Here is a 24,987-nt window from a genome sequence, read left to right on the forward strand (position 1 = left end):
GCCACTTAAGGCACCAATCGTGGGGGTCGCTGAGCGGGAAAACCTTCCCGCAGGAGGCACACAGTTTAAATCCAGGCAACCCATGCCCCGGCTGCTCTAAGTCCCTCAGGGACTTCTTATCTAACTATACTTAACAACACTTAATAACTACTTAAAACTAACTAAAGTACTTTGAATAACAGCAGTTCAAACAAGGGGAATAGTACTTCCAGCAACCGTCACTGGCGGAAAGAAGGAACTGAGGCGGTGTAGGGCCGGCAGTGCCTCATATACTGCGGCATGTGCACCGGACTCCAGGGGGCAGCAGAGCCAGCCCTAGGGGATCTGCTAAAGGGAAGAAAGTTCCGGGAACCCTGCACAGCGTGCACACACCTATAGTGGACTGGACATGAGCAATCACTCGAAGAACAGGAGGAGCCCACCACCACTACCAGTGATGACTTCTGACCTGCATTAATTCCATTAGAAGCACTTATTATTACTTTGATGGTCACGGCCCCATAAAGCGTGCATGTCACTTCGCTGACAAACTTCTCATGACTATGGTATATTGCTTTTTAAAAAGGAAGGAGATCGTCCAAACGTGGGTTACCAAAATCCCGAAGAGTATTACTGAAAAAAGGACCTAACTGCAAAGCTCTGCCAAACAGGGGGTTCGATTCCAGCACTTTAGAACGCTACTGATCACTATGGGAGAGGGTCCAAGCGAGGGCAAACACAGGGGAGAGGCTTTTGTTCTTAACACAACATTTGTACCCGTTTAAATTTTCAAAGGCAGCTAATTTCCAGCATGCAACAGCGTTATTCTTCCTTTCCATCTGTGCTGCCGGTAGCGCCCGCACCACGGACTATTTATGCTTCTGCCTCCACCTTTGCCCTACATCCTTCCCAGCCAGTCATCATTTCCCGGCCACCAGCTTTCTCTTTCCGTGTGATGCATCAACCGCGTGCACTGCAGACTCAGCTCAGAGCTTGGTTTCGGAAACTCGGTGTGGGCAAGCCCATGTCACCAAACGGCAGAGGGGGGGGAGGGCTTGCAAACTGCCCGTCTCCTGGCCGGCTCACCCCCACCGAAAGGCAGCCTGCAGCCCCGCTCAGAGCGTGCGAGGCTAGGGGAGTCTCAGCCCGGCTAGTCCACGCCTGCTTCGGTGGGGTGGAGTCGTGGCGTGGAGCTCTCCCCTCCCCTGCGCCTGGCGCTGGTAGCTGCCGGATGTGTCAGAGGCCCTGGGAGGCTGGCAGGGTCGGGCGCAAAAAGCCTTTGAGTCCCCGGCCGCGCTGGGACAGGAGCTGCTGGAGGCGTGGGAGATAACGGGAAGCGGCTGCTGAGAAGCCGGCGTGACTGGGAGCGGGCGGGCGGGCGGTCTTTGTTCCTAGGCAGCGCCGGCTCTTTTTCCTGTCCCCCGCACCCGTCTGCATGCGGGTGGCGTCCCAGTAAATAGCTGGCCGGGCAGCCAGTGCTAGCGGAGGAGCCCGCGGCAGCAGCTGGTGAGTTAACCCCGCACTCCGGCCCGTCCAGCCTCACCCAGCAGCTTTTTGTTGCCCTCTAGTTGTATTTCCGGAGGGGGGGGGAGCGGGATTATGTATCAGAGCCCTGCGAGGTCCCTGTGCTCGGCCCTGTCCACTCTGTGCTGCGTCCCTTGCACCGCCACCTCCTCGTCCCTGCTGCTCCGATCTCCTGTTCCGGTGAAGAGAGCGCTTTCCCCGCCTGCCTTCCTTGGCTCTTCCTCCTCTGCCGCGCCGCCTCGCCGTGGTCGCTGTCACCAAGGGGCCTCCCCGTGCTCTGCGGCGCTAGGTCCAGGTGTTGCGAGTTCCCGAGCAGGTGAGTGTTTGGAATGTTCGGGGTCTGAAGCTTCCATGGATGGAATGTGGGGATGAGAACGTTCTAATCCGGGCCACGGGGAATGAATAATTTGTTCCCACTCTAAACCCAATGTAGGCTGGTTTTAGAGTAATACTTTCGGGTTTTAAACCCCTATGTTTTAAGAAAGCCAGAGTAGATTAAGATACAGTCTCGTTTTTAATCAAATTTACTTTTCACACCGATCATTGATTTGTTTTCTCCAGTCAATGAAAATAAATAATTTTATTCTTCGTTTTTTAGCTAGTTTCCATTTCTGATTTTCCATGTACTAGCCAGGTGCTAAAGTGATTTTTAGTTGAAAATGTTGCATGGGGAATTTATAAGTTCTCCCAAACTGTTCTATATTTAAAAACGAAATTTAAAAAAAAATCCAGACTTCTTTTTTTGGTCTCTCTAGAACCTTACTTCTTACAACTTTAAATTTCAGGCCCATGCTGCTTTTTAACATCTGAGTTGCACTTACAAAACTCAGGATATTTAGAGTTAAAACTTCTTGGTACAGCCTCACCTAATTCATGCTTTGGTATGGTGTCATATATGACTAAGAACATAAATGGTCTGTTCTCAGACTTGATAATTCTTGCACACAAGTGGTGAAAGAAGATCAGGCTGAAATGTCCTAACTCTGAATTTGCTCACTTGAATGAATATGTACATAAGATCTTGCATATTTTAACCTAGTTTTGGTTTTTTTTTGGCAATCAATTCCCTTTAAAAAGGAAACATTTCTACATGCAGTATTAGGCTTTGTTTAGATGTATAAAAACTGCTGGTGTAATTAAAGTTACACTAGTGCAAATCCCTAGTATAGCTGTGCTGCAGAGGTATGAAGTTTAATTCAGTAGACAGATTATAGGACTGGCATTTAGCATACTGTAAATCAGTGGTTCTCAACCTATTTACCATTGTGAGCTGCATACGCAGCTCTCTGTGTTATGTGGGGTGCATCCACACAATATATACTACCTCCACATCTACAAAAAAACAGTTGAGTATCTGTTATGACAGCAATATGAATAGAATAAACATAGCACATTTCATTTCAACACTGGCAAATGTCTACCAAGAGCATTTTAAATTAACAAATAAATCAAAACATTGCCTGTTAATATTAATTTACTGTAAGAGTGGCATGGCATGGGGTATTGCCACCCTCGCTTTTATGCTGCTGCTAGTGGCTGGGCTGGGCTAGGCTGAGCTCCCAGAGAACACAGCTGCAGAGCCTGCCTGCAAAGATGGGCAGCCTTGCCTGGTGCAGGACACCCCTCAGCCAAGGACTGTCCCTCCCCAGACTGCCCCCCGCCCCCTTCCCCAGAACTGTTCCCCCAGCATCCAGACCCCTCCCCAAACACCAGACTGGCACACATGCCTGCCTTGCAGAGACAGGGTGCCCTGTCCAGGGCAAAAAAAAACCCCCAGGGACTGCCCCCTGCAACATCCAGGCCCCTAACCCAGCAACCACCCCCCAGCAACCAGCCCCACAAAGACTGCCCCCCAGCACTCATCCCCCCCATCCAGGGACTGCCCTAGCCACAATTCCCTCCACCTAGAGTCTGTCCCCCATGCACCAGCTGCACCCTCTCCCTATGGCCCTGGCCCTTACACTTACTGATCTTTTACCTCAACTGCACATTGCTCAGCCAGGCAGCCTGCCCTGCCCTGCCCAGCCCAGCCCATCTGCTGCTGCAGTCCAAGAGCCACGAAGCCTACTCCAGCAGGGTCACTGGGCTCATGATCCTGTGAGGTGCTGAGCACCCTGGCCTCCTACTGATGTGGCTGGGCCTGATCCTGCTGGGGGGGAGGAGAAAAGGCTGAGTCTGAACCTGTATTGCCACTTTTTTTACACACACACCCCTGACAGCTCTGTTCCCAGGGCAGGTACCCCACCCCCCTGTTAGGGCCCTGAGGATGTTATATGGCTGCAGCTGTGTGCTGATTGGGCCATGGGTTGAGAACCACTGCTGTAAATAATTACTCATCAATTTTTATAGTATGCTGACAAGTTCGCTTTGGGGACTGATTCAACTCCTGATTAAGGCTATGAGTCTTTCCACTGACTTCAGTGGGAGTTGTATCAGTCTCACTTGGGCCCCAGTCATACAACTGGTTCTGCACAGGTGGACCTTTGCATCTGTATGGAACCCCATTGGTGGAGCAAACTGCAGGATTGGGTCTTCATCTTTGCTAATGGTGACATTTGGCATATATTACGACTTTTGTTGAGTCCTGAAACTGTTCTAGAGATCTGTAGACAATAACATAATGCAAACCTAAATATCCTGATTTTTCTTCCTGTTAAATTAATAATATTTTGAATTGGCTTGGTTGGGTACAGGGTTGAGTGGATCATGGGCTAAATTGTGTGCAAAATTTCCTCCTAAAATAGATTTTTCTGACAGCTTTAAATTCCAGAAAACAACGGCTCAAAATAAATATATTGACTAGAAAGGATACAGAAATAGTACTTAGAAATAATACTTTGCTATATTAGTATTCTAGAAACAATACAATACTACCAAAGACTTCTCACTGATGTAAAGGACAGGGCAGTTGTCTATATGTAACAATGGGAAATGTGCTTGATTACCTGGAACTATATATCTCCAGCTACAGCCCATTCTTGAACCCTGAAGGTAGAGTGTTTGACAGGTAGTTTCCAATGAATAATATTGCTTTAAAGGTATGTTGTTAGCGAGAGTGACTTACAGGCTTTGTCGAGCCTTCTGTGATTACTAGTGCCTTGATCCTGCAACTGGCTCTGCATTGGCAAAGCTAGTTGCAGGAATAGAACCTAATTTACTTTGTTTTTTGTTATTCTAAAACAATCTAAATGGAAAGTGTGACTTTCTGGTTTTTGGGGTTCCCACCCCACCTCTAGAATTAGAGGAAGGCTCAGGTTCTGAAACAGAGCTGAGTTTCTCAATCTCCCTTGAAAGCATCTCAAGTGAGGGGTGGGGGATTTTAGGCCAATCACATTTCCTACTAATAACTTCTAATGTTGTACTATTACAGATCACTGATCTTCAGAGTGACACTCATCCCTGGTTTAAGATTAACCTTAGATGCTTATTTTTTCTCCAGAAACCAACAGTACTTGAACAAGAACTTTTTAAAAAGTGGGCTGCTCCTTTATAATCGCACTGTAGATTTGGGCAGTTGATTGTATGCAAGAGTAACTTTTCATTTTTTTCATCCTTCTCCTTACTTTATTTTCTTCTCATAAGTATATTTTATTTTGAAAATACAAACCTTGTTTATAAAAGGCCCTGGGAGGGTAAAAGAGTGCATTGGTAAAGCCAAATACTGCTTCATTTCTTGCCCAGAAGAAATGCCCAAGGAGTTCAGCCAAAATAGACGTGTCAAGTGTTGACCCTGGCCGGGATATTAGCGTTCAGGAGAGTCAGCACTGGAAGCTGGTAGAGTAAATAAAAATCTTTTTTTTTTTTTTATGACAAAAATATTTTTTTATTTTCAATGAAATACTGATGTATTTTTAAAAAATAAACCTATTCAAAATTAAAAATTCAAATTGACATCTTATGCTAAGGCCTAAGCTACTTATAGTCTATTAAAACCATTTAAATTAAATACAAAAAATATTAAGCAGTACATATTTGCTGCCAATTGTTTAAAGAAAGTCAAGCCACTGAACCGGTGGAAGTACTGGAACTGGCTAAGCATCTGGAACCAGAGTTTGTTGAAATATTAACCCATCTTTTGACAGCAGTAGCTTCGTCTGCATGTGCAGAGAAAATATTTTCTTCATTTCAGTTTAACTAGTTCAGTTCAGTTACTAGCTGATTCAAAGGTACGAAGCCAGTGTGAGCTAAAAAAACAGGAAAGCTTTAAGAATAAAAACTGGGTGTTAGAGGATGAGACCTACTAATTCTAAAATTGTGAAGTACATGGTTAAATAACTGGTTCAGTTCACTAACTACAGCTCATAATTCCTTTGTTTAATAAATTAGTTATTTTTAAATGCAAAACACCTTTTGATAAATGTTTTTCTTATGTATCCAGCACACTTAAGGTAATTTTATTTAATAAGAAAAAAACTAAAATGCTGTTTAAGCGCTTGGATTGAATTTGAATTTCTGTCCATACAAAGCTAGATACAAATCAGAAATAAGAAAATAATAATCTAATAAGAAATCATTCACTATTTTCCAACATAAATTTTAAATTGAGAACCTGAACAGAGAGAGAGAGAGTGACTTAAATGTGTGTGATATTGTGTATCCTGGATAGCAAAAAGAGCACCAAATTTGGTTCAAAAGCTATATTTAGTTGCAAATCAGCATGTTATAATGGTTACCAACCATGGAGAATCAGCCTTTCATTAGGAAAATAAGAAGTACTGATACAAAATATGATTAAAATCAATTATGTAAATAAGGTTTTCTGCTTGCTGATTTAAATTGGCGATTTAAATCACTTTAACTTCAATCAGTCCACCATGGAAGCTGAAGAATACATTTGATATTGTAGATCCAAAGGCTGTGGAACTTCAGAGCAGTTAACTGTTTCCTGCTGTAAATAAGTGGCACGTACATAGCTCCTCAGACTGTGTAACTTACAGAGAAACAGTTAGTTCATTTGAAGTCTGGGAGAGGCCAAATAAGCTTCCGTGATGCCATGCTGCGATGGTTACGAGGCACAAAAGGCAGAGAGGCTAAGCTGTAGGAAGGAAGCTGACTGAAAAGTAAAACCGAAAATGGTGTGTTAGAGAACCAGAAAACTTTTATTTGCATATTCCTCCCAAATGAAGAGGAATTCCAGATACAGATTTGAATGTTGTGGCCTGAGCCCATCTCTAGCAGCTACGGATTATCAGAGTTTTTACAGGAAAAGCTAATCTCCTTTTGAAAATTCAGCTGATACGGGGTAGCTGTCCTTGTCCTGCTAGATCTGCTATTGAAACTGCCTCACTCCACCTGCTAGGAGCAGCATTTGCATAACTGTTCTGAAATACTGTACATTATATTGCATAGTTGGAGAGCACTATAATTGCTGTCTTTCTGAAGACCTGGCTCCTGATTATTTCTCTTATGCTAGTGTGACTCCATTGGCTTCAGTTATTTTAATTTACATGGGTTTCTGAATGCGGGATGCGGAGCATGATGTAGACACTAAATTGTTGAAGGTGTTGTCTTCAGTTTAAGGCTTAGGTGACTTCACATGTGATGTCACACACACTTGCACAGAAAGCAGTAATGTGATTTGCGTTACATAAGAACGGCCATACTAGGTCACACCAATGGTCCAGCTAGCCCAGTATCCTGTCTTCTGACAGTGGCCAATGCCAGGTGCTTAAGAGGGAATGAACAGAACAGGTAATCATCAAGTGATCCATCCCATCGGCCATTCCCAGCCTCTGGCAAACAGCAATCCCTCCTCTGAATAGCTTTGCCCAGATTCCTCATTTCTGAGGCAAACAGGCACAGACTTGGTGTAGGTGGAAAGGATTTCTGAAGCTGCAGCCAGTTACCTGTGGGAAGGGGAGACCGTAGAGAGACCTTGGAGTCTGTAGAGGAAGCAAAGCTTTCTTGTGTGAATTGGTATTCTCAGTTTAAAGGAACATTTGCTTCAGTTAAACATTTTTCATTCCAAATAGAAAGCTGTTTCTTATCTCCAAATTATCCATAATAACTTGTGTAATTGTTCTTATATAACTAGCTTCCTGTGCCAATTTAAAGCCCAGGTGGTGTTCTAGTAATTAAACTGAGCCTCTTACGGTAAGGGAATGACGTTTGCTTATCATGTATGAACAAGTGCATTAGAAGGAAGAAATTATTCAAACCACCGTTCATTTACCATAGGTACTGCTGAGCAACCTGCTTTTCTTATTGGAGTTGTACGGTCATGCACATTCTTCTATCCGCCTTATTTATCAGACAAAACTAGATTGGTGGGCTGAATTACAGACTTTAAAATGAAGTCCAATACCTAGGGTTACATTTTTCAAAAGGGCCTTTGTGACTTAGAAGCCTAATAGCTTAGCTGTGCAAATGTAATCACTTAGAGTCTCCTCAAACCTTCGTCTTGTACCTGACACGTTGTCTATCATGTCAAGGTCTGGGGTAGAATTTTCCAGAGTATTTGATGGACTTTTTGCCCATGGTCAGATAATGTGAGCAGTGTGTCATGTACAAGACAAAGATTTGAAGAAAATCTAAGTTATGGTTTGTGCATAGTATCACCGTAGAGAACACATCAGGGGTAGAGGTCAGGATAGTGTTAGATATGTAAAATTATGGCTGTCAAATTTCTTCGGACCAGGGCTTGATCCCAAAATTCATGGGCCAGTCCCATTAAATGCTTTGATTAACAATTAAGCAGAATGTCCCTTTTCCTATCCTTTTTCTTTGCTTTCTTTTTGGCTCTGCTGTTTGGGCTTTGTCTAGGCTTCTCCCAAGGAAGTCTTCAAACTATCAGGCAGTTCAAAGGCAAAAACATTACACTGCAATTTAAAAGGCTCTCTTGAGAGACATGATCAAAATACATCAACTACTATGTTGAGACCATTTTAAGTTTGCACAGTTAAGTCAGGAAATGTCAGCTCTGTCCCCGTGGGGTGCATTTTCACTAGGAAAATGGCATGTTTTTAACTTCTAGCTAATGCATGATAACTAACATGAGTTGCAGTCCTAGTGAAGACAAAGCAGTTTGTAGTTCAGTGTGAGTTAGCAGGTCGAGGTAAATCGTATTGTCCCCCATAGTCCTTACCTCAACGTGCTTTTTAGGTTTGAACACAAAAATAATCTCTTTTGCCCTCTTAAATCTATTCACCTCCTTAGAATTATTTTTCTCAAACTCCAAAAAATACTCACTTTGGCCCAAGGCAAAACCTGAAAAACTTTCAGCCCAAGATAACATCTCAAAAAGTGATGAATATATGTACTAAGATTATAATGGAATTGTTCACTGTAATCACTGTCATAATACTTTCTAACAAGATAAATGTTCAGGCAAATTGCTCCTCTTTTTGTACTAAAGCTGTTCATAAAGCCCATGTATTGACTAACAAGCCTAAGAAAAAGTCTCATTCAAGAATCTTTTTCTTGACTCAACTTATTTGTCATTGTTATAGCTTATTTAGTTTAGCTTAACTATAAAAGTTCACTGTAATCACTTAATAAAAATATTTTCCACACAAGGCTTGATTGTTTGAAGCAATTCTGCCAATGGCCACGAGATGTCCCTGCTTGACTAGTTTGTTCAATAGAGAATGGTCATGTGATGTTAAGGTTTACATTTATGTGCGTTTCACCATTTAACTTTGTTTACTGTATGGCACTGGTGCATTTTTGCAGCTTAGCAGGTGTGTATGCAAGATAAGTATCCTCTTTGTTTACTGTTTTGGAATTGTGTTGGAGTCTTGTAAAACATGTGCTCCACTTAAATGCTGAATTTTTGTCTTGGGTAATACTGGAAATGTTTAGAAGCTTCCCTGTATATACAAGCTCTGTAAATGTTTTGTATAGTTAACCAGGCATCCAGCAGCTGTAAGACATCATCTCTGTGTATTTCTGTGAGAAGGAGAGCACGTATAGATAACTAGTTGGTTTTGAATATATTTTAACTTGGTGTTTAATTTTAACAGCTATATGGGGCTTTAAGTCCTACCAGTAGCTTTAAGTACCCAACCTGCTATACTACTTCTAAACTACTAGTAAATATCAGAATTTTAAAAATATTTTGGGTAATCTTATTTGTCTTAATAGTAAAGCAAAAAAATGAGAGAGCCAGTTCTGGAAAGAATCTTTTGGGGGAGAAGCATCTGCTTCCTCCAGTGTAAGTCAGATCACTTTCCTTTTTTATAATTAAAGCATAGATCTGCTGCTTGATCAGGAGAAGCAATGGATTACAAGGAGAAAAAGCCTGAAATTCTTAAGACAAGTATTTCACTATTCAGATAATAGTACTATAATTTGGGAAAGAATAGATTTAACAAAACCCAAACACATAAACAACATGAACATATTAAAATAGGCATGACCTGATTTAAAATTTACACTAGAACACTAAAGAAGAAAGTTATTTAGATAGCAATTTTTTGTGCTTAGTACCATGGGGCCTGCTGTAGTACAAAATAATAGCACCACTAGAATCATTGATGGTCATTCTAGAGAAAGTACAGAGGAAAAGTACAGCCATAAAAAGAGCAGGAATTGGTTAACATCGTATCTACTCTTAAAGAACAAAAAGGAGAAGTTGTATTGAGGAGTGATCCAGCAAATTGCAGAGCAGTAAGCTGAACATGCAATTTCTACTCTGGAAAGGTACTGGCTGTGAGGGGATGGATAGGGCAGGAGATTCTGTCTGTTTCCATATCAAATATAATCAGTTTATAAGTTAAAAGGTGGAGAAATGGGGGTTTCTAGTTGTCAGCCCTGCAGACTAATCCTGGGCTTTCAGAACCAAGATGATTTCTTTCCTTCTTGCAAATCATTGAGGAGTAAAAGGCTCTGCGGACACAATTATGCTGTTAGTGACCTCTTGCGATTCCATAGCAAGCCCATTAAAGGGCATGGGAATAACCTGAAACATTCTGCTGATGCAAAAAAGAACAGAACCTTCTGAGCTGTTTTGACTCTGCAAGGCTAATATGAGTAGAAAGTTAACATTTTTTTTTTGTCATGAACGGCCTCAAGTATGATTACACAAGAAGCAGATCTCTTGGGTAAGAAGGTGCCACTTCTACCTTCTCTTTGAATGGAAGCACAATTTAGGTGGGGTTGTCAGGTGCTATTGTAATATGCAGAACCTTACCTGGTACAATTCTGAAGTCAGAAATGTAAATCCTGTCTCTGATACGATGCTTGGAAGAGAGAGTGGGGGAAGAGATGAACTGTTTAATGATCAGAAAGTAATAGGGTCTTTAGGGCATGGGGCAAGGGCTATCGCTCTGATTTTTGTCTAAGGCTAGAGTGGGTGGATTGGCATTCTTTTGTGTGGTTATGGGGAGGGGTGTTAATGGCCATCTGCATATTCACCTTCAGGGCGGGTATAGCTCTAGATACGAAATTCTTGAAAATAAGACTTGTACAGTACATGAGGTGGTCGTATACTAATAGCAGAGACCTCTTAAAATACCAGTGTAGGGTTAGTTATAAAACGCTGGAATACAGTACTAAATTTACTGTGGCTTTCAAATAGCACCAGTTCTAGGAACAAAGGGCCAAACTCCAAAAACAAAGTACCTCCCAAATGTGCATGTAAACCTTGAGTACCCACTTCAGAAGGATTGGCCTCTGAGGCTTTCCTCCTCCTCGCTGTAGTAAGCACATGCTGCCAATGGCTGCATCATTAAAACAAAAGGACACCATATAAATAGCTAGGTGAAAAGTATTTGACTTCAAAATCTTCTAGGAAAATTTCACCTTGAGTAGAAGATGATGTGTATGTGGTGACGGGGTTGTCAGAGGAATTCTTAATTCTGGAGAAGCTGAATTTTTCAGCAGTATATCTCCAAAGAATATGTATAAGACAGGAGTCCTGAAACAATAGCTGTCCTGAAGCTGTGCAATTCAGATCTCAGATCATATGAGGAGCTATGAACTTTCATCTGCTTCTCCAGTGCTGCTGCTTGACTTCCACAGCCATAATTGCGGAGCGAGGTTATGTAACGTATGCTCGCTGGCTCACCTCTTTAGGGGGAAGAACAGAGACTACTTACTTCAAGGCTTCCACTGGTTTTGTTGTTGGAGCTCCCCAGGAGGGAGCAATAGTTCCCTAAATGGAATAAGTCTGATAGATGGAGAGCAAAGCTCAGCAGCCCTGTACAATTTGGGAGAAACACAATGCAAAATATCTATAGTAAGAGTATTTCATAGGGAAATATGTGACATAGCAGGGTTGGTGTTTCTTTAGCCGGGAAATATCTAGGATCAAGGTTTGATATGAAGCTCATATTCAAGCTGTTCAAGCTTCTGAAGTTTCCACTCCCTTCCCTGCAAACACTTTATTTTTGCTCAAGTTTAAAATGTAACATCTCCCTTGAGGCTTGTGTTAAGAAGTGAGCAAGGCTGTCTGTAGAATGCATTGGTGCGGTGATAGGAGCTGGCTGGAACATTCAGAATAAGGCTCTAAATCTTGTGGAACAGTGACACGATTCCTGGGCTCCCACATACAAGACTAGTGCCCCAGCCACCAGGCAAGAAAGTGTCATCAGAAGTGAAGGCAACTCCTCCCCCTCCCCCCCAATCTTCCCAAATCAAAAGTCTCTGGTTTTGATCCAAAAACAGCCATTTTTGGCACAATTCCATTTTTGCAGAAATGTTCAAAGACTTTGGTTTTGTTCCATTGTGGAATGAAAACAAATTTCTAAACCTCTGAAGTTGCAGTGAAATGGAATTGTCTTTCTCCAGCCAGCTCTAATGATGACACCAAGTAGTCGGGAAATCTACAAATGTCTTCCACCTCCAGAGGGGATCCCAGAATTTAAATAAGTTCTGATGTAGCAGTTGTCAGGTTGGCATAACTTTTCTCCTGAACATTACTAGACCAAATATTACACTTATTCACACCCTGGGCAATCCCACTGATGTATAGGTACAAGACAGGGCAGAACTTGGCTTTCACAAAGTTACCTGCAGCTTTCATAGATGCTGATCCTAGCTGCATCTTCTGATGAAAGCATTTCACTTTAAGAAATCTCCTGTACTTCATTCTGTTGCCTCGATTTTTCTTGAACTGTCTGAGGTTGAAGGCTACTGTATGGCGCATACTCTTAGCAATTTGGACAACTGTGATAGGACTGTGTGTTCAGGCACCCAACTTTTCTGTGGCTGATTTAAGATGGATCTCATCAACACAGTGAGTTAATCCTATTTGTCAGATTTTAACTCAGTAACCATGCAGTGTGAATAAAATCCTTTAGACAAATCTATATACGGGGATGGAAAAGTTGAAGATCGTTTAATTTGGTCCTTATTCAGTTCAAAAGCAGAAAAGAATTGTCATGACAAAACATTTGTGGGGAATCGTGCTAATATGGAGGAGGATCTTGAAGCTAGTTTCTACTGGTCTCTCTGTTTCAGTTAAAGAATAAATAGTCCCAGGAACCAGCAGACCTATTCACTACATACCTCTCAACCTCTAAGACCCAGATATGGGCCAATGTGTGACAAAGATCCACAATGAGGGACAAAGTATTATTTATGCAGGAAACTTAAAATGCTGTGCAATTTCTTCTTTATGAATGTATTTATTTGTAACTTAAATCTAACTATTAGCATTAGTATTAATTGGAGGGTTTAAATTGGAAAAAAAAAATCCCTAGTCAGTTACTTTTACAGTGCTATGAAGCTCTAAGAAAACATAACTGTGAGAGAGCCTTAGTTGTCTTTTTTTCATACACTCTTTTTGTGTGGCCCTTTGAAACGTTTGCATACAGTTAGGAGCAAATGCCAGAAGTTTCAGGACTTTTTGTACCACCACCATCGATGAAACAGCTTATTCTGTCTTCGGAGATGAAAGATCAACCCTGTATTTGAAAATAGGGAGCGGGAGTTAATTATACTCGATGCTGAACTGTTACTTCTTTCTTTCCAGTGTGTTCCATGGGAAACAGTACGAGCCGGCTATATAGCGCTCTTGCTAAAACACTGAACAGCAGTGCTGCCTCCCAGCATAAGGAATACTTGGAACAGTTAGACTCTGAGCAGCTGGATCCCATAGATCCTAAAGATCTGCTTCAAGAATGCCAGGCTGTTCTTCAAAAACGCCCTCCCCGACTCCAGAGAGACTTTGTGGATCTGAGGGCAGATTCTACCAGCACCCATCGTCCCATTAGGGTGATGCAGTGGAACATTCTTGCACAAGGTATGAACCTCGTATTCATCTCAAACTTGAGGCAGTCCCTTTGGAGCTAGATGAAGTTGAAAAAAAAATGAATTCTGTGTACTTTTTAATGTAGTTCTAGTGTGTTTGCACAGAGTACAAATATTTGGGATTGGGAGCATTAAGGTAGAGGCATGTGTCATTCGAAAGGATTAGCAAAAATAGAAAGCTTCTGTGTCTGAATTCATGTGTGACCTTCCATGCACAACAATCTCACAAACATTTCCTTTTCTTGTACTTACAAAACTGAAGCTGCTGCTTCTGTTTCCCCATCTCTATGTGAATACTAGGCATCTCCCATTAAGTTGAGAAGCACCCCACTACTGGATCCTTAGCAACCTCAAACAATTAGACTTCCCCTCTATAATTCTTCTTCTGAAGTTGAATTTTAACACATTCAGATCATCCTGTAGCAATGTATTCACAAAAAACTGGTAAAACTCGATTAATAGTTCCAGGAATTTTTTAATTTGTCTTGGTTCTTGCTATTTGGAAAAGTAAATTTGAAGTGACTGGAATAACTGTAAGTGTTTACAATGGTATTTTTCATATCATGAGCAAGGTAATCAACTCTCTTAGCAAAATGAAGGCAATAGGTTCTATGAACCATACTTAAATTTAACTTCATTCTTAACTCCAGTTCGAGTTAGGTCCAGACCCAGAGTAAAAATCTGGGTGCTAATTATCTGTAGCTGGCAGTGTGCTTACAAGGGAGTTGCTTATTTCCACGGGCCCATGCAAGTCTAAGTTAGGGAGGGGGATGGTTTACTTTGGCAATTAATAAGTACTGATGGATTTTTCATTCCAGCTCTTGGGGAAGGCAAGGACAACTTCGTTCAGTGCCCCATGGAAGCGCTCAAGTGGGAAGAAAGGAAATGCCTCATTCTGGAGGAAATTCTTGCATACCAGCCTGACATCTTGTGCTTGCAAGAAGTGGACCACTATTTTGACACCTTTCAGCCACTCCTTAGTCGGCTAGGCTACCAATGTACTTTCTTCCCTAAGCCATGGTCTCCCTGTTTAGATGTGGAACATAACAATGGGCCAGATGGCTGTGCCTTGTTTTTTCTCAAGGACCGCTTTACATTGATCAACAGTGTTAATATCCGTCTCACGGCAATGAAGCTAAAAACCAATCAAGTGGCCATAGCTCAGACGCTGAGATGCAGTGAAACTGGAAAGCTGTTCTGCATTGCAGTCACTCATCTGAAAGCCCGTACTGGTTGGGAGCGATTTCGATCCGCACAAGGCTGCGATCTTCTACACAACCTAAAAAATATTACCCAAGGAGCAGAGATCCCTCTAATAATCTGTGGAGACTTCAATGCAGAGCCCACTGAGGAAGTTTACAAGGAATTCTCCAATTCCAGTCTCAACCTGAATAGCGCTTACAAGTTGCTGAGTGAAGATGGGCAGTCAGAACCTCCTTACACTACATGGAAGATCCGGCCCGCTGGCGAGTGCAGGCACACGCTGGATTATATCTGGTATTCCCAGCATGCCTTAAATGTAAACTCTGCTCTTGGCTTGCTGACTGAAGAACAAATTGGACCCAACAGGCTGCCATCCTTCAATTACCCTTCAGACCACCTGTCTTTGGTGTGTGATTTCAGCTTTAATCAAGACCCTGACCGGCTTTTATAACTTGTTTGAACTCCATATAGTATTGCAGTGTCTTAACTCACCCTTTTTAAGAAAACTTTTGATGAGGTTGGAATTTACTTTAGGAATATGGATGACAATATATTTTCAGGCATATACTTGGAAGTAATTGTGCCATTCAAACCTTATCATTTGAAGCCTCCAAAGGAGGAAAAAAGAGTTGATTGTCAATTGTTGTGTTTTGATAGTCTTGTTCAATGTGTGCTTTGCCACATCTTAATTTGAAAGTTGGAGTTTTCTCCTTTCATTAACTCCATTGTCTAAGGATGAATCAATCCTGAAATGAATGTTTAGGCTTTTAGTTCTCCAGCTAAGGATTCGGTGTATATGTAAACAAACAAAATTAGCATGCTGTCAGGGCAAGTTGTTTTAATGTTACCTTTGTGTGTGTGCCAAGGGGAAAGAGGCTTGACTATATAATAAAAGTTTTTATTTATTTTTATACTGAAGTGTAAACACCAATTGACTAAATTGTATTAAGTCTAAATGTACTAAGTACATTTCAGACACACAAGCAGATCTAGGAAGACCCTAGCAATAATTCTGAAATGATTTGAGATGGGAGAATTAATCTGTGTTTTAAGAACTGATTGATAGCTTCCACAGAGCATATAAAGTGATGCAGCGCCTACTCCAGTAGGAGCGGCTAAAGAGAGGAGACTTGACCATAGGGTATGATGTAGTAGTACCTTCCGCTTTGCAGAAAATGTGCCTGCATCAATGCATTATGTGGCCTGTAAAGACACTAAGTAGTAACTACTATTTTTCCCAGCATTTTCTTTCAAAGAATACACTTAATCCAGAAATATTTTGCCTGTCTACTTAAAGTCTAAAGCCACACATTTCTGAATGGTTTAAATTTATAGTCTTATTTAGTCTTGTCGTAGTTTTACTAACTGTTTTGATAGAGGGCCAATCTTCGTGTTAAGATTTTTTTGTGTGCTTGTGTGTGTAGCATTGCATTTTGAAGCCTTAACACTGGAATTTTTAGAAAATGGTAAAGTTAATTTATTGAGGGACTGATGACTGCATCTGCCATTAAAAAACATGGGATAACAAGAGTCAGGAGTGGTCTTGGGTTCCTCTTTTTCGTGGGTAAGTGGAACTCTAGCAAGTCTCAAACTATGGGAGGGAGAAAAATATTAGTATAAGCAACTCTTGCTGGCTCTGCAGACTGTGCAGTGCTTTTCTCCACCAAGAAGGCCTTCGTAGCTATGGGTTGTGAATACAGCAGCGAGCAGGGACAGTTTTTGTTAAAGTGGGGTGGGGAAGGGGGGAATGGTGGCTGGAGTGGGGAAGCCATTAGGCTGACTTTCAGGAGCGTTGGGGGGAAAACAGAACCATGCATAGGGCAATTGCAAACTAAAGCAGTATTTCATTTCAGGTCAAGTTTCTGGCCCATTATGAGTTGTAAGTGTCCCAGATACATTAATAAATGGTCTTTTTAAAATAACTATGAATGTGTAATGTCATCTTGCTAAAGTGTCTGAGTATCACAACCTTCAAAGACATGTTGTTCCAAAATTGTCTGTGGTGGTGACATTTCCAGTCCTCGTGTTAGTCTTACCACCACCACGAAACTATAAACTCTATTTGGTCAGGGAGGGACAAGATGGCAGCCAGAACTCACAAAGAAAACTCATGAGAAATAGGCATGTGCTTTTGCTGGCTTAACTGCCTTTTCTGGTAGTACTTCAAAATGCATCTGAACCTTACACTAGGCTATGGCTATATCCTTCTTTCAGGAACTCTCATTGACATAACAAAATCCACATTTGTGAGCTGCTGGAGCAACTTACTGCCTTTTTTTACCCCCCAGATGTCAGCAGGTATTTGCATTCTATCAATTAGAAAATGCTAACATGGCTACTTGTTCATGGAGTGAGCATTTTTGGTTAGTGATGCTATGAAATAGGGTCCCTCTGCTGCAGGTATGTGCTCACTAGCTGGCTCTCTCCTCTCCTGGGTCAAACGGGATTATTTCTGGGGTGGGAGGGTGTGAACTACAGTCTGATACTGTGTCGACCATTGCTTTGTCTTACACTCCCGCCCCACAGCCTGCTCCCTCTGTGTCACAGAATCGCAGAAGCTCATTCTGTCCTGCCTTTTTCTGATTCAAAGTCTTTAAAGTTCTACACTTCTGCTAGTGTCTTGAATCACGATTATTTGTGTCCTTAATCCCAGAGCAAAACATGCAAGAGTGTCAAGAGAATTGTGTAGATCAGAGGTGTAGTATGACCCTTCACTTTCACTGTGGAAACGTTCATTCATGAGTAGTTTAAACTTGGGCCATCAACCTCAGCAATTTGCAGAGTCTCCGTGAAAATCGGACTGTCCTCTACTCAGTTAAATGGACTCAGAGCTGTTTCTTGCTGCACCCAGTAAGTGCTATATGAATTGTTTCTAGTCCAAAGTGCTGTTTCAGAGAAAGGTCATTGCCAATGTGAGACAACACACCTGTCCACTGACAGAGATATTGAAACAGTGATGGGTATTTTTCTAAAAACAGTATTCAAACTGAGATTATTTAACACTTAAACCTGTAACAGATGAAATTTTGAAAGGAACCATTTCATTTACCAATGTTAAAATAATTTAAACAAACACCATGCCAGTCTCATCAGAAGCCAAAGCTTCTGTTCTCCCCTGCTGGATCTTCCAGCAAATTGCAATTCCAAAAGTAAAGCCTGTTGCAATCAGGTATAGGTCTAATTTTTCAGCTGTGATATGACATAGTTTGGTTGACTTGCTGTCATAAATCCAGTCAAGGGCCCCCACTTGGCCACTTATCAGGCTGCTTTGAAGGGATTCAGCTGCTGATCCCCATGTGCTAAACACCTGGGATCTGAACAGAGTCCAGGCACTGCCCCCTCACTTGGGGCTCTGAGGCAAGTCCGTCGGGTGCAGTTCGTCTATCTGGCTCTCTCTCAGGTTCCCCCCCCGCCCCAGCTTAAACACAGCCTTTCACAGAATTCCATTGCGGGAGTAAGCCTTCTGGCTTACATCTTCAAGGCGGCACATGTTAACTGTAACTTTTAAAATGCATAGACATTTTGCACAGGCATCTAACACCATTGCTCTTGCTTTAACGGATAAAGCACAAAGTATAGATCAGATAGAACAGTGTCTCCCAGCTGGTGTGCTGCAGCACACTGGTATGCCATCAGGCCTGAGCACGTGTGCCATGGAATTTTTTGAAGAACTACTTGAAGATTTCTGCATTGGCTCATGAATATTCAAGAGTTCATTTGGAGACTATATGGTGGTGTGCCTCTCAGTAATTAAAGGGATCAAGCAGAGAAAAGGTTGGGAACCACTGACATAGCAGTCAGGATGTTTTCTATTTCCCTCACTCTAGCTCGCTCTTTCCTTGAGATGTGTCTGAGTTCAGGTAGGCAGGATTTCCCGTTTCAGACTCCTGCAGCAACTTCCCTCTCGCTGAGCTGATGAAAATGGCCAAAGAGCTCAAATAGATTGGCTTCTGCTCTTTGATAATCTTTCAGGCTGTCAAGTGACTCCTGGATCAGCCTCAAGTGATCAGAACTTTGCCACATGACCCACCTCCCCTGACAAATCAATTGTGTGTGGAAGCCAGCCTGTTGTCTAGGATGCTTGTATTTGACTAGAAGACCATCCTGAGTTAATGATCCTCTGTCAGCCCTTGGAGTTTCCGTCCAACAGGGAGGCAAATAGACAATAGAGATGACAACTAGTCCCCACATACATAAGAGTTTGCAGCCTGAAAGACTTCAAAGTCTCACACAGAACTCAAATCGTGCACACATTCCCTACATTCTCTCACATGCCACAGCTGGAAAGCCATGTCACAAAATGCTGCAACCCATCCTTTTTCTCCAACACCACCCCGTTCACTTTCGTTATAAACATTTCCATTCTTTTCTATGTCACATCATGGGAAAAGTTCTCTGGTTTTGCTCACGCATGTGATTCCCAAACTCTCCTGGGACACTGAAGAACAGCACAGGGGCTGCAATAGGTCTTGTCTACTACTAGCCTAGGAAGCCAAACTATTCTGCAGATCAGTTAAAATGGCTTTTTCTTGCCTCTCCTCACCACAGGAAGTGGGGAGGGAGAGCGGGGTCAGAAGATCTGAAAGATGCTTTTGCCATTTTGTTTGGAATCTGACCATCAATAACTTAATTTTCTTTTCAAACTAGAGTTAAAAATCATTGTTGTCAGACTTTAAAAAAGAAATGTTACCTCCATGTGTTCAGTGCTTGAAAGCATGATTTCTGTTCACCTGTCATCACTGCCAAATCTTTATATGGTGAAACAGGGCATGAGCCTCTTAATCCATGCTATCTTCATTCGGTGATCATCTACAACTGATGCATACCCTTGGAGACTGATTATGAGAGGGAAGTGATGGTTGGGGCATCAGATGTGAGAGGACTGGAACTCAAGTCACTTAATTCCTGATTTAACAGGAAGTCACAGATATCTGGTGGACCTGCAGGAGGAGATTAGGACGACTGTAGTTGAAGATATCTTACATTTTCTCTCTCAGTGTACCTATCAATGCTGAACAGCAATTGGCAATGAACTGCTAACATCTAGGTCAGCTACAGCCTCTTAATCCAGCTGCTCCCATAAAAAGTTTTGCACAAGGACAACTAAAATGAAACATTGCCCTTGGTCTCTTAGTATTCTGCAAGAGAAGAGTGCAGTGGTGAAAGTGCTTTTGTTCTTGTATTGATAGTAACTGGTAATTTATCTTAACAAGCAGGAGAGCCACTCTCCGTTTGTTGTTGTTGTTTTTGGGGATGAAAGGGAGGACCCAATGCAGCAGTGTGACTGATTCTACAATGTCTTCCGCACCCCAGTTCTTTGGGGTTGCAGCTGTTCTCCGATCTACACTACACACTACTAAATATCCAGTGTCACGTTCTCTATTTTAATCTTAGGTAAAGGCAGAATTTACTTTTATCACCACAGATCCCTTGTTCCCACCCCACTTCCTACACTGTAGGAAGATACGATAAACTTTCAGAAAATGAAATAACTTTGTTTTAAAATAAGACACCTGCTGCAAGCTTTTTTTTTTTTTTTTTTTTAAACACTCAGAGCTTAAACAATTGGATCTAAAGTAATGTCACTTGACTCTCCTCCTCCCTCCCCCAAACCTAATACTCACTAATAGAATAATTTACATGTAACACAAACTGAATTTAGCTTGTTCTGGCTGTGACCATCTTTTTGCTTGAAATGGACATCTATAGTCCACCAACTTCCAATGAGTAAAGACTGAGGTGTCAGTCCCCCAACACAATAAATTTACTTTGCCTTAATATTCAGGCCACTATATATGATTTTCTGCCTTTGAGCCACTAACTGTACCACATCCCTAATCAATATCTGCTGTTATTCTCCAAACAGAAAAAGTGACAAAGAACATTTTTGTTGGGAGAGATTTTTCCTCCAAACCAGCTTCTCAGGACAGTTGAAAGCTGGCAAGTCTTTGGATCAGTCTAGTAACAATTGTTGATCCATCTCTCTTTAATCGAAGTGTAAGATTCTGGCAACAAGCTGCCAGAAAAATGCAAACTCTTATTCCAGACTATTTCATGCTAAGAAAGTGGACCTTATCAATCGGAATATATAGGATAGGTAACATAACATGATTGGCCATTTCACAATATGCAGCAGTTGTCTTGGACACAGACAGTTTTGAGCAGATGGGATAGGATTCCATTTTTGTAATTGATAGACCAAGGCCGCTTGCCACAACAGGCATTAATAATCTGATATTCAGCTCTCTATTCTAGGTCACAACACAGGAAAGGCAGCCCTTTGTTGCCACTCATGTTTGGCCTAGCTCTGGTAGTCTGGATTACACAGAAATAAAATATCTGCTATAAAATGCAGGTCTACTTTGAAAAATTACTTTGAACTGATGATATTGTGGGGTTTCAGGTCTGTGTCTCAATGGCTTCTGTATCAAATGTGCTCATTTTACAATTCAAGATTTTCTTTTAACCAGCACAGGCAGCCTGGGCTCTGTGTCAAGCATGAATTCTTTCCACCACGTGCATCAGGCTCAAGAAGTTCTGCTGGCCAAACTAGGACTGCCGTTACATAGGGCCAAAGATATTTAGGTATCTAAAGATGCAGATAAGCACCAGGATCAAGATGTCTAGGTTCTAATTGCCGTAGGTGCTTTTGAAAATCCCACTAGGAACTTATATGCAGGTTTAGGCACCTAAATACCTTTGAAAAATCTGATTTAAACATCCTTGTTTACAAATCATGCCTTCAGTGACCCTTTCCTTGCCTCCAATAAGGTTTACTGTAATGAGGTGTCATTAACTAAGTAATATGCTAGAGAATGAGGAAGGAGATTCAGTTAGGGGTAAGAATTTCTTTCCTTCGAGCATTATCGGTAACGATCTTCATTAAGAGGTTACTGTTGCTCTCTGATCTCTCATGGCAGATTTAAATGTTAGAGCGTGGGCCTCATCTCCAAACTACCACCAGGCCTAAGATGCCAAATGGAGCAGAGTACTGGGCAGGTGCTTGGAGGAGCAACTTCTTAATTTCAGGGCAGCTAAAAAGAGCCTCCTGCCATAGCTCTCAACGATATAGTACCTTGATAGTGACCAAAGCCTGCCTACCCTTATAACTGAGAATTATTACTTGAAAAAGAACTAGGCAAAGGGACTAGGTGTTTGAAGTGCACAGTAAGCATCCCTTCCGTTTCAGCCATAGCACACCCATGGAGACTTTGAGATTCTCCATTCTTCATGCATTGCATGTTACCTGGTTCTCTCATCCCTGGATCTAGGCAACTCCAATCCTACTGGCTCCAGGTGGCAAGGGCAGCTCTTTCTCTCCTCTCCTCCATAATGGCATAAAGCAAGAGATGTAGCTACTACAGGCTGGGCTCTCTTTTTCCAGTCCCTTCCACACACCTCCAGGTTTTTGAAATAGGAATCTGTGAAAGTGGCCAAAGAGAAGGACACAGTCTGCAGCAGCTAGCTGGAAATCCACCTGTCAACCACCTACCCAATTCCCTTAGTATAAACAAGCTGATCAAAGACATGGTATACAATGTTGGGATGCTGTCTTTTTTTATTTTGGCCTCCTTTCTGGTACTGCAGCACCTCAACCAGTTTCTTGTTTCTCTCCTGGACGGCTGCAGTCCATCTGTGCTTTCTTAGCAGTATGTCCCATTTCGTCCCAGGCTCACAAACGGCAGAGTTCAGCCTCTTCGTCCTATAGGAACCTCTGAATCTAAGGGTGAACTATTAAGAGAAAGGATGCTCAACATCCACATTGGATGCTGCTCCAACCCTTTCCCTGAGTCAGTTTTGCCTCTCAAACCTCTCTTCTCTTCTATACATATCTTCTGAGCATATACAGAGGGTGCCCACTATTCAGCAGACTTTTTGCTCCCCAACCCCAGGCCTTCTAGAGGAAGAAGGCGCATAGAGGCCGAGTGACTGTAAAGTAGCCTTAGAGTCCTTCATGCCATGCAGTCGGGCATCTGTCTCCTCAGCAAAGAGGGCCATGCCATCAAAGGGAAGGTCCTGGATAGATTGCTGGATCTCTGATGGGAGACTTGAGGACTGGAGCCATGATGCCTGTCTCATTGATATAGCAGAGGCCATAGTCCTGGTTGCAGAGTCCGCTGCGTCAGAAGCCGCTGCAGGAACACCCTGGCCACTGATGTCCCCTCTTCTAAGATGGCCTCGAACTCCTGTTTGGAAGAGGGGAACAATGAGTCTGCGAACTTGTCCAGCGACTGACATATTAAAATGGTATCTACCTAGCAGCGCCTGTTGGTTCACCACTCATAGCTGCAGGCTGGCGGTAGAATAAATTTTTTGACCAAAAAAGTTGAATCTAGCATCCTTATCCCCTGCCCCTCCCTTTCGTTGGCGGTCAGGACAACCAGGGATCCCAGTGCTGGGTGGGTATAAAGGTATTCAAATCCCTTCGCCAGCACATAGTATTTTCTTTCTGCCTGCTTAGATGTGAGGGGCAGAGCGGCCAGGGTTTGCCATAGGGCCTTGGCTAGTTTAACAATCCCTTTATGGACTGGTAGGGCCACTCTACTAGGAGCTACTGAGGCCAAAACTCCAACCAATTCATCAGCCAGCTCATCTAGTTCCTCAATCTTGACACCCAGGTTGGAGGTGACCCTTTTCAATAAGTCCTGGTGCGCTTTAAAATCATCCAATGGAACCGCGAAAGAGGGCCCTGCCACCACCTTGTCTGGCAAAGATAAGGAAGAGGTCAGCACTTCTGCTGGGGGAGGGGCCTCTGTTCTAGGTGGGGTGGAATCCACGGGGCCTGATACATGCAAACCTTTATGGTCCGAATCCAAGTCCAAGTGCAGTGCTGTGCTCTGAGGAATGGACGACTGCAGCACCAAGGTTTCTCTCGCAGAGCTGGGTTGCAGGGTCCCAGAGGGAAACCCTCACCAGTACAGCCACGGTCCAGGCCATTGGCGCTGTGGCCATGCTGCTATTGGCGGTACTGTGGGGAAACCAGGCATTGGAGCCAGGGGTTGCCTGGTCTGATAACCTTATCGTTGTCTGAGGATAAGGTGCTGATATCCGACAGCCATGGCGGTGCCGTCCCCAAATACCTCACAGTGCCGTGCGAAACATGTTGGTGAGGCGTCTGCACTGGTAAGCGGCATGAGGAGCCCTAACGGTGGATATGTCAGGACCGGGACTTGTCCTTGGGCTTTCTGTAAGGTCTAGGTGAATGGGGTCGCGGTGCCGGGAAAACTTGCCTCGAGTCTGGTGATCTGTGTCGCTCTGCTCCATGGCAGTGCTCCACTTGGTGCTGGTCCTCCGGAGAATGGTGGCGGGAGCCCAATCTGGTAGTGTCCTGACCTGGAGAGCATGGCCTCAACTCCGGGGACTGCCTGTGCACCAGTGAACGGTGCCTTGGTGATGGACTGTCAAGCAGACCTGTCCCTCAATAAGCTTCCCTGAGACGTTGGTGCCAGATCTTGGTGCGGCATTCTGCCGTCCCTTGGCGTCTGCGGCACCAGCAGCACCAGGAGATCCTTCATAGCTTGGAAGGCCTCTGGAGTTGACAGCACCACTAAACAATGACAGCCTCTACTGCTACCCGGAGTCAGTGGAGGGCCTGGTGCTGGGATCGACACTCTCTGTGGTGAGGGACCCTTCTGAGGCGGGGAGGGATGGCAGTCCGCCGTGGGTCTTGCCAGGTCCCCTTTAGCCTTCTCCGCAAGACCACAGGCTGTCTCTTGCTCTCTGCAGTGCCTCTTTTCCTGGTTCTGGTGTAAGAAGGCTTTCACTTAAAAAGGTTATTTGGAATTTCATACATCCAATAACCCACTAAGTGTAACAAGTGACAGAAAAAAATTTAAATAAATTGCTCAGACACAAAAGCTTTACCTGAAATCATGAGACTTGTGCTTGAATCAGAAGTTGACGGCCCTATCTATGGTTGGTGAAATCCTCAATTATTCAAAGGCAGTTGAAAAATACTTTTTTCCTTTTGTTATTTACTGACTGCAGCACCAGAATCATCTGTGGCATTTTATCAGAATAACTTAAGGCCTCTGTCTTGTAAAGCTTCCATGTATTTTGTTACATAATTTGTTTTCCATCCACCTCCTT

At 42.9% G+C, this 24,987-nt stretch overlaps 1 protein-coding gene across 3 annotated transcripts; it reads left to right on the forward strand.

Moving 5' to 3' along the window:
• The first annotated feature begins 639 nt into the window (after nucleotides 1–639).
• Nucleotides 640–16,820, forward strand: NOCT (nocturnin). 3 transcript variants are annotated; one of them, XM_067567957.1, is made up of 3 exons: nucleotides 640–1,485; nucleotides 13,418–13,687; nucleotides 14,514–16,820. In XM_067567957.1, exons 2-3 carry the CDS (start codon nucleotides 13,426–13,428, stop codon nucleotides 15,347–15,349), a joined length of 1,098 nt encoding a protein of 365 aa, XP_067424058.1. In that variant the 5' UTR covers nucleotides 640–1,485; nucleotides 13,418–13,425; the 3' UTR covers nucleotides 15,350–16,820. The 3 variants fall into 3 exon arrangements, with proteins under 3 accessions (XP_067424058.1, XP_067424057.1, XP_067424059.1); XM_067567956.1 differs by lacking the exon at nucleotides 640–1,485 and adding an exon at nucleotides 1,499–1,819; XM_067567958.1 differs by lacking the exon at nucleotides 640–1,485 and adding an exon at nucleotides 3,407–7,596.
• Nucleotides 16,821–24,987: the final 8,167 nt, after the last annotated feature.

The sequence above is a fragment of the Emydura macquarii genome, unplaced genomic scaffold (genome assembly GCF_026122565.2).
Source record: "Emydura macquarii macquarii isolate MOO-44397 ecotype Brisbane River unplaced genomic scaffold, CSIRO-AGI_Emac_v2 contig_2834, whole genome shotgun sequence".
NCBI lineage: Eukaryota > Metazoa > Chordata > Testudines > Chelidae > Emydura > Emydura macquarii.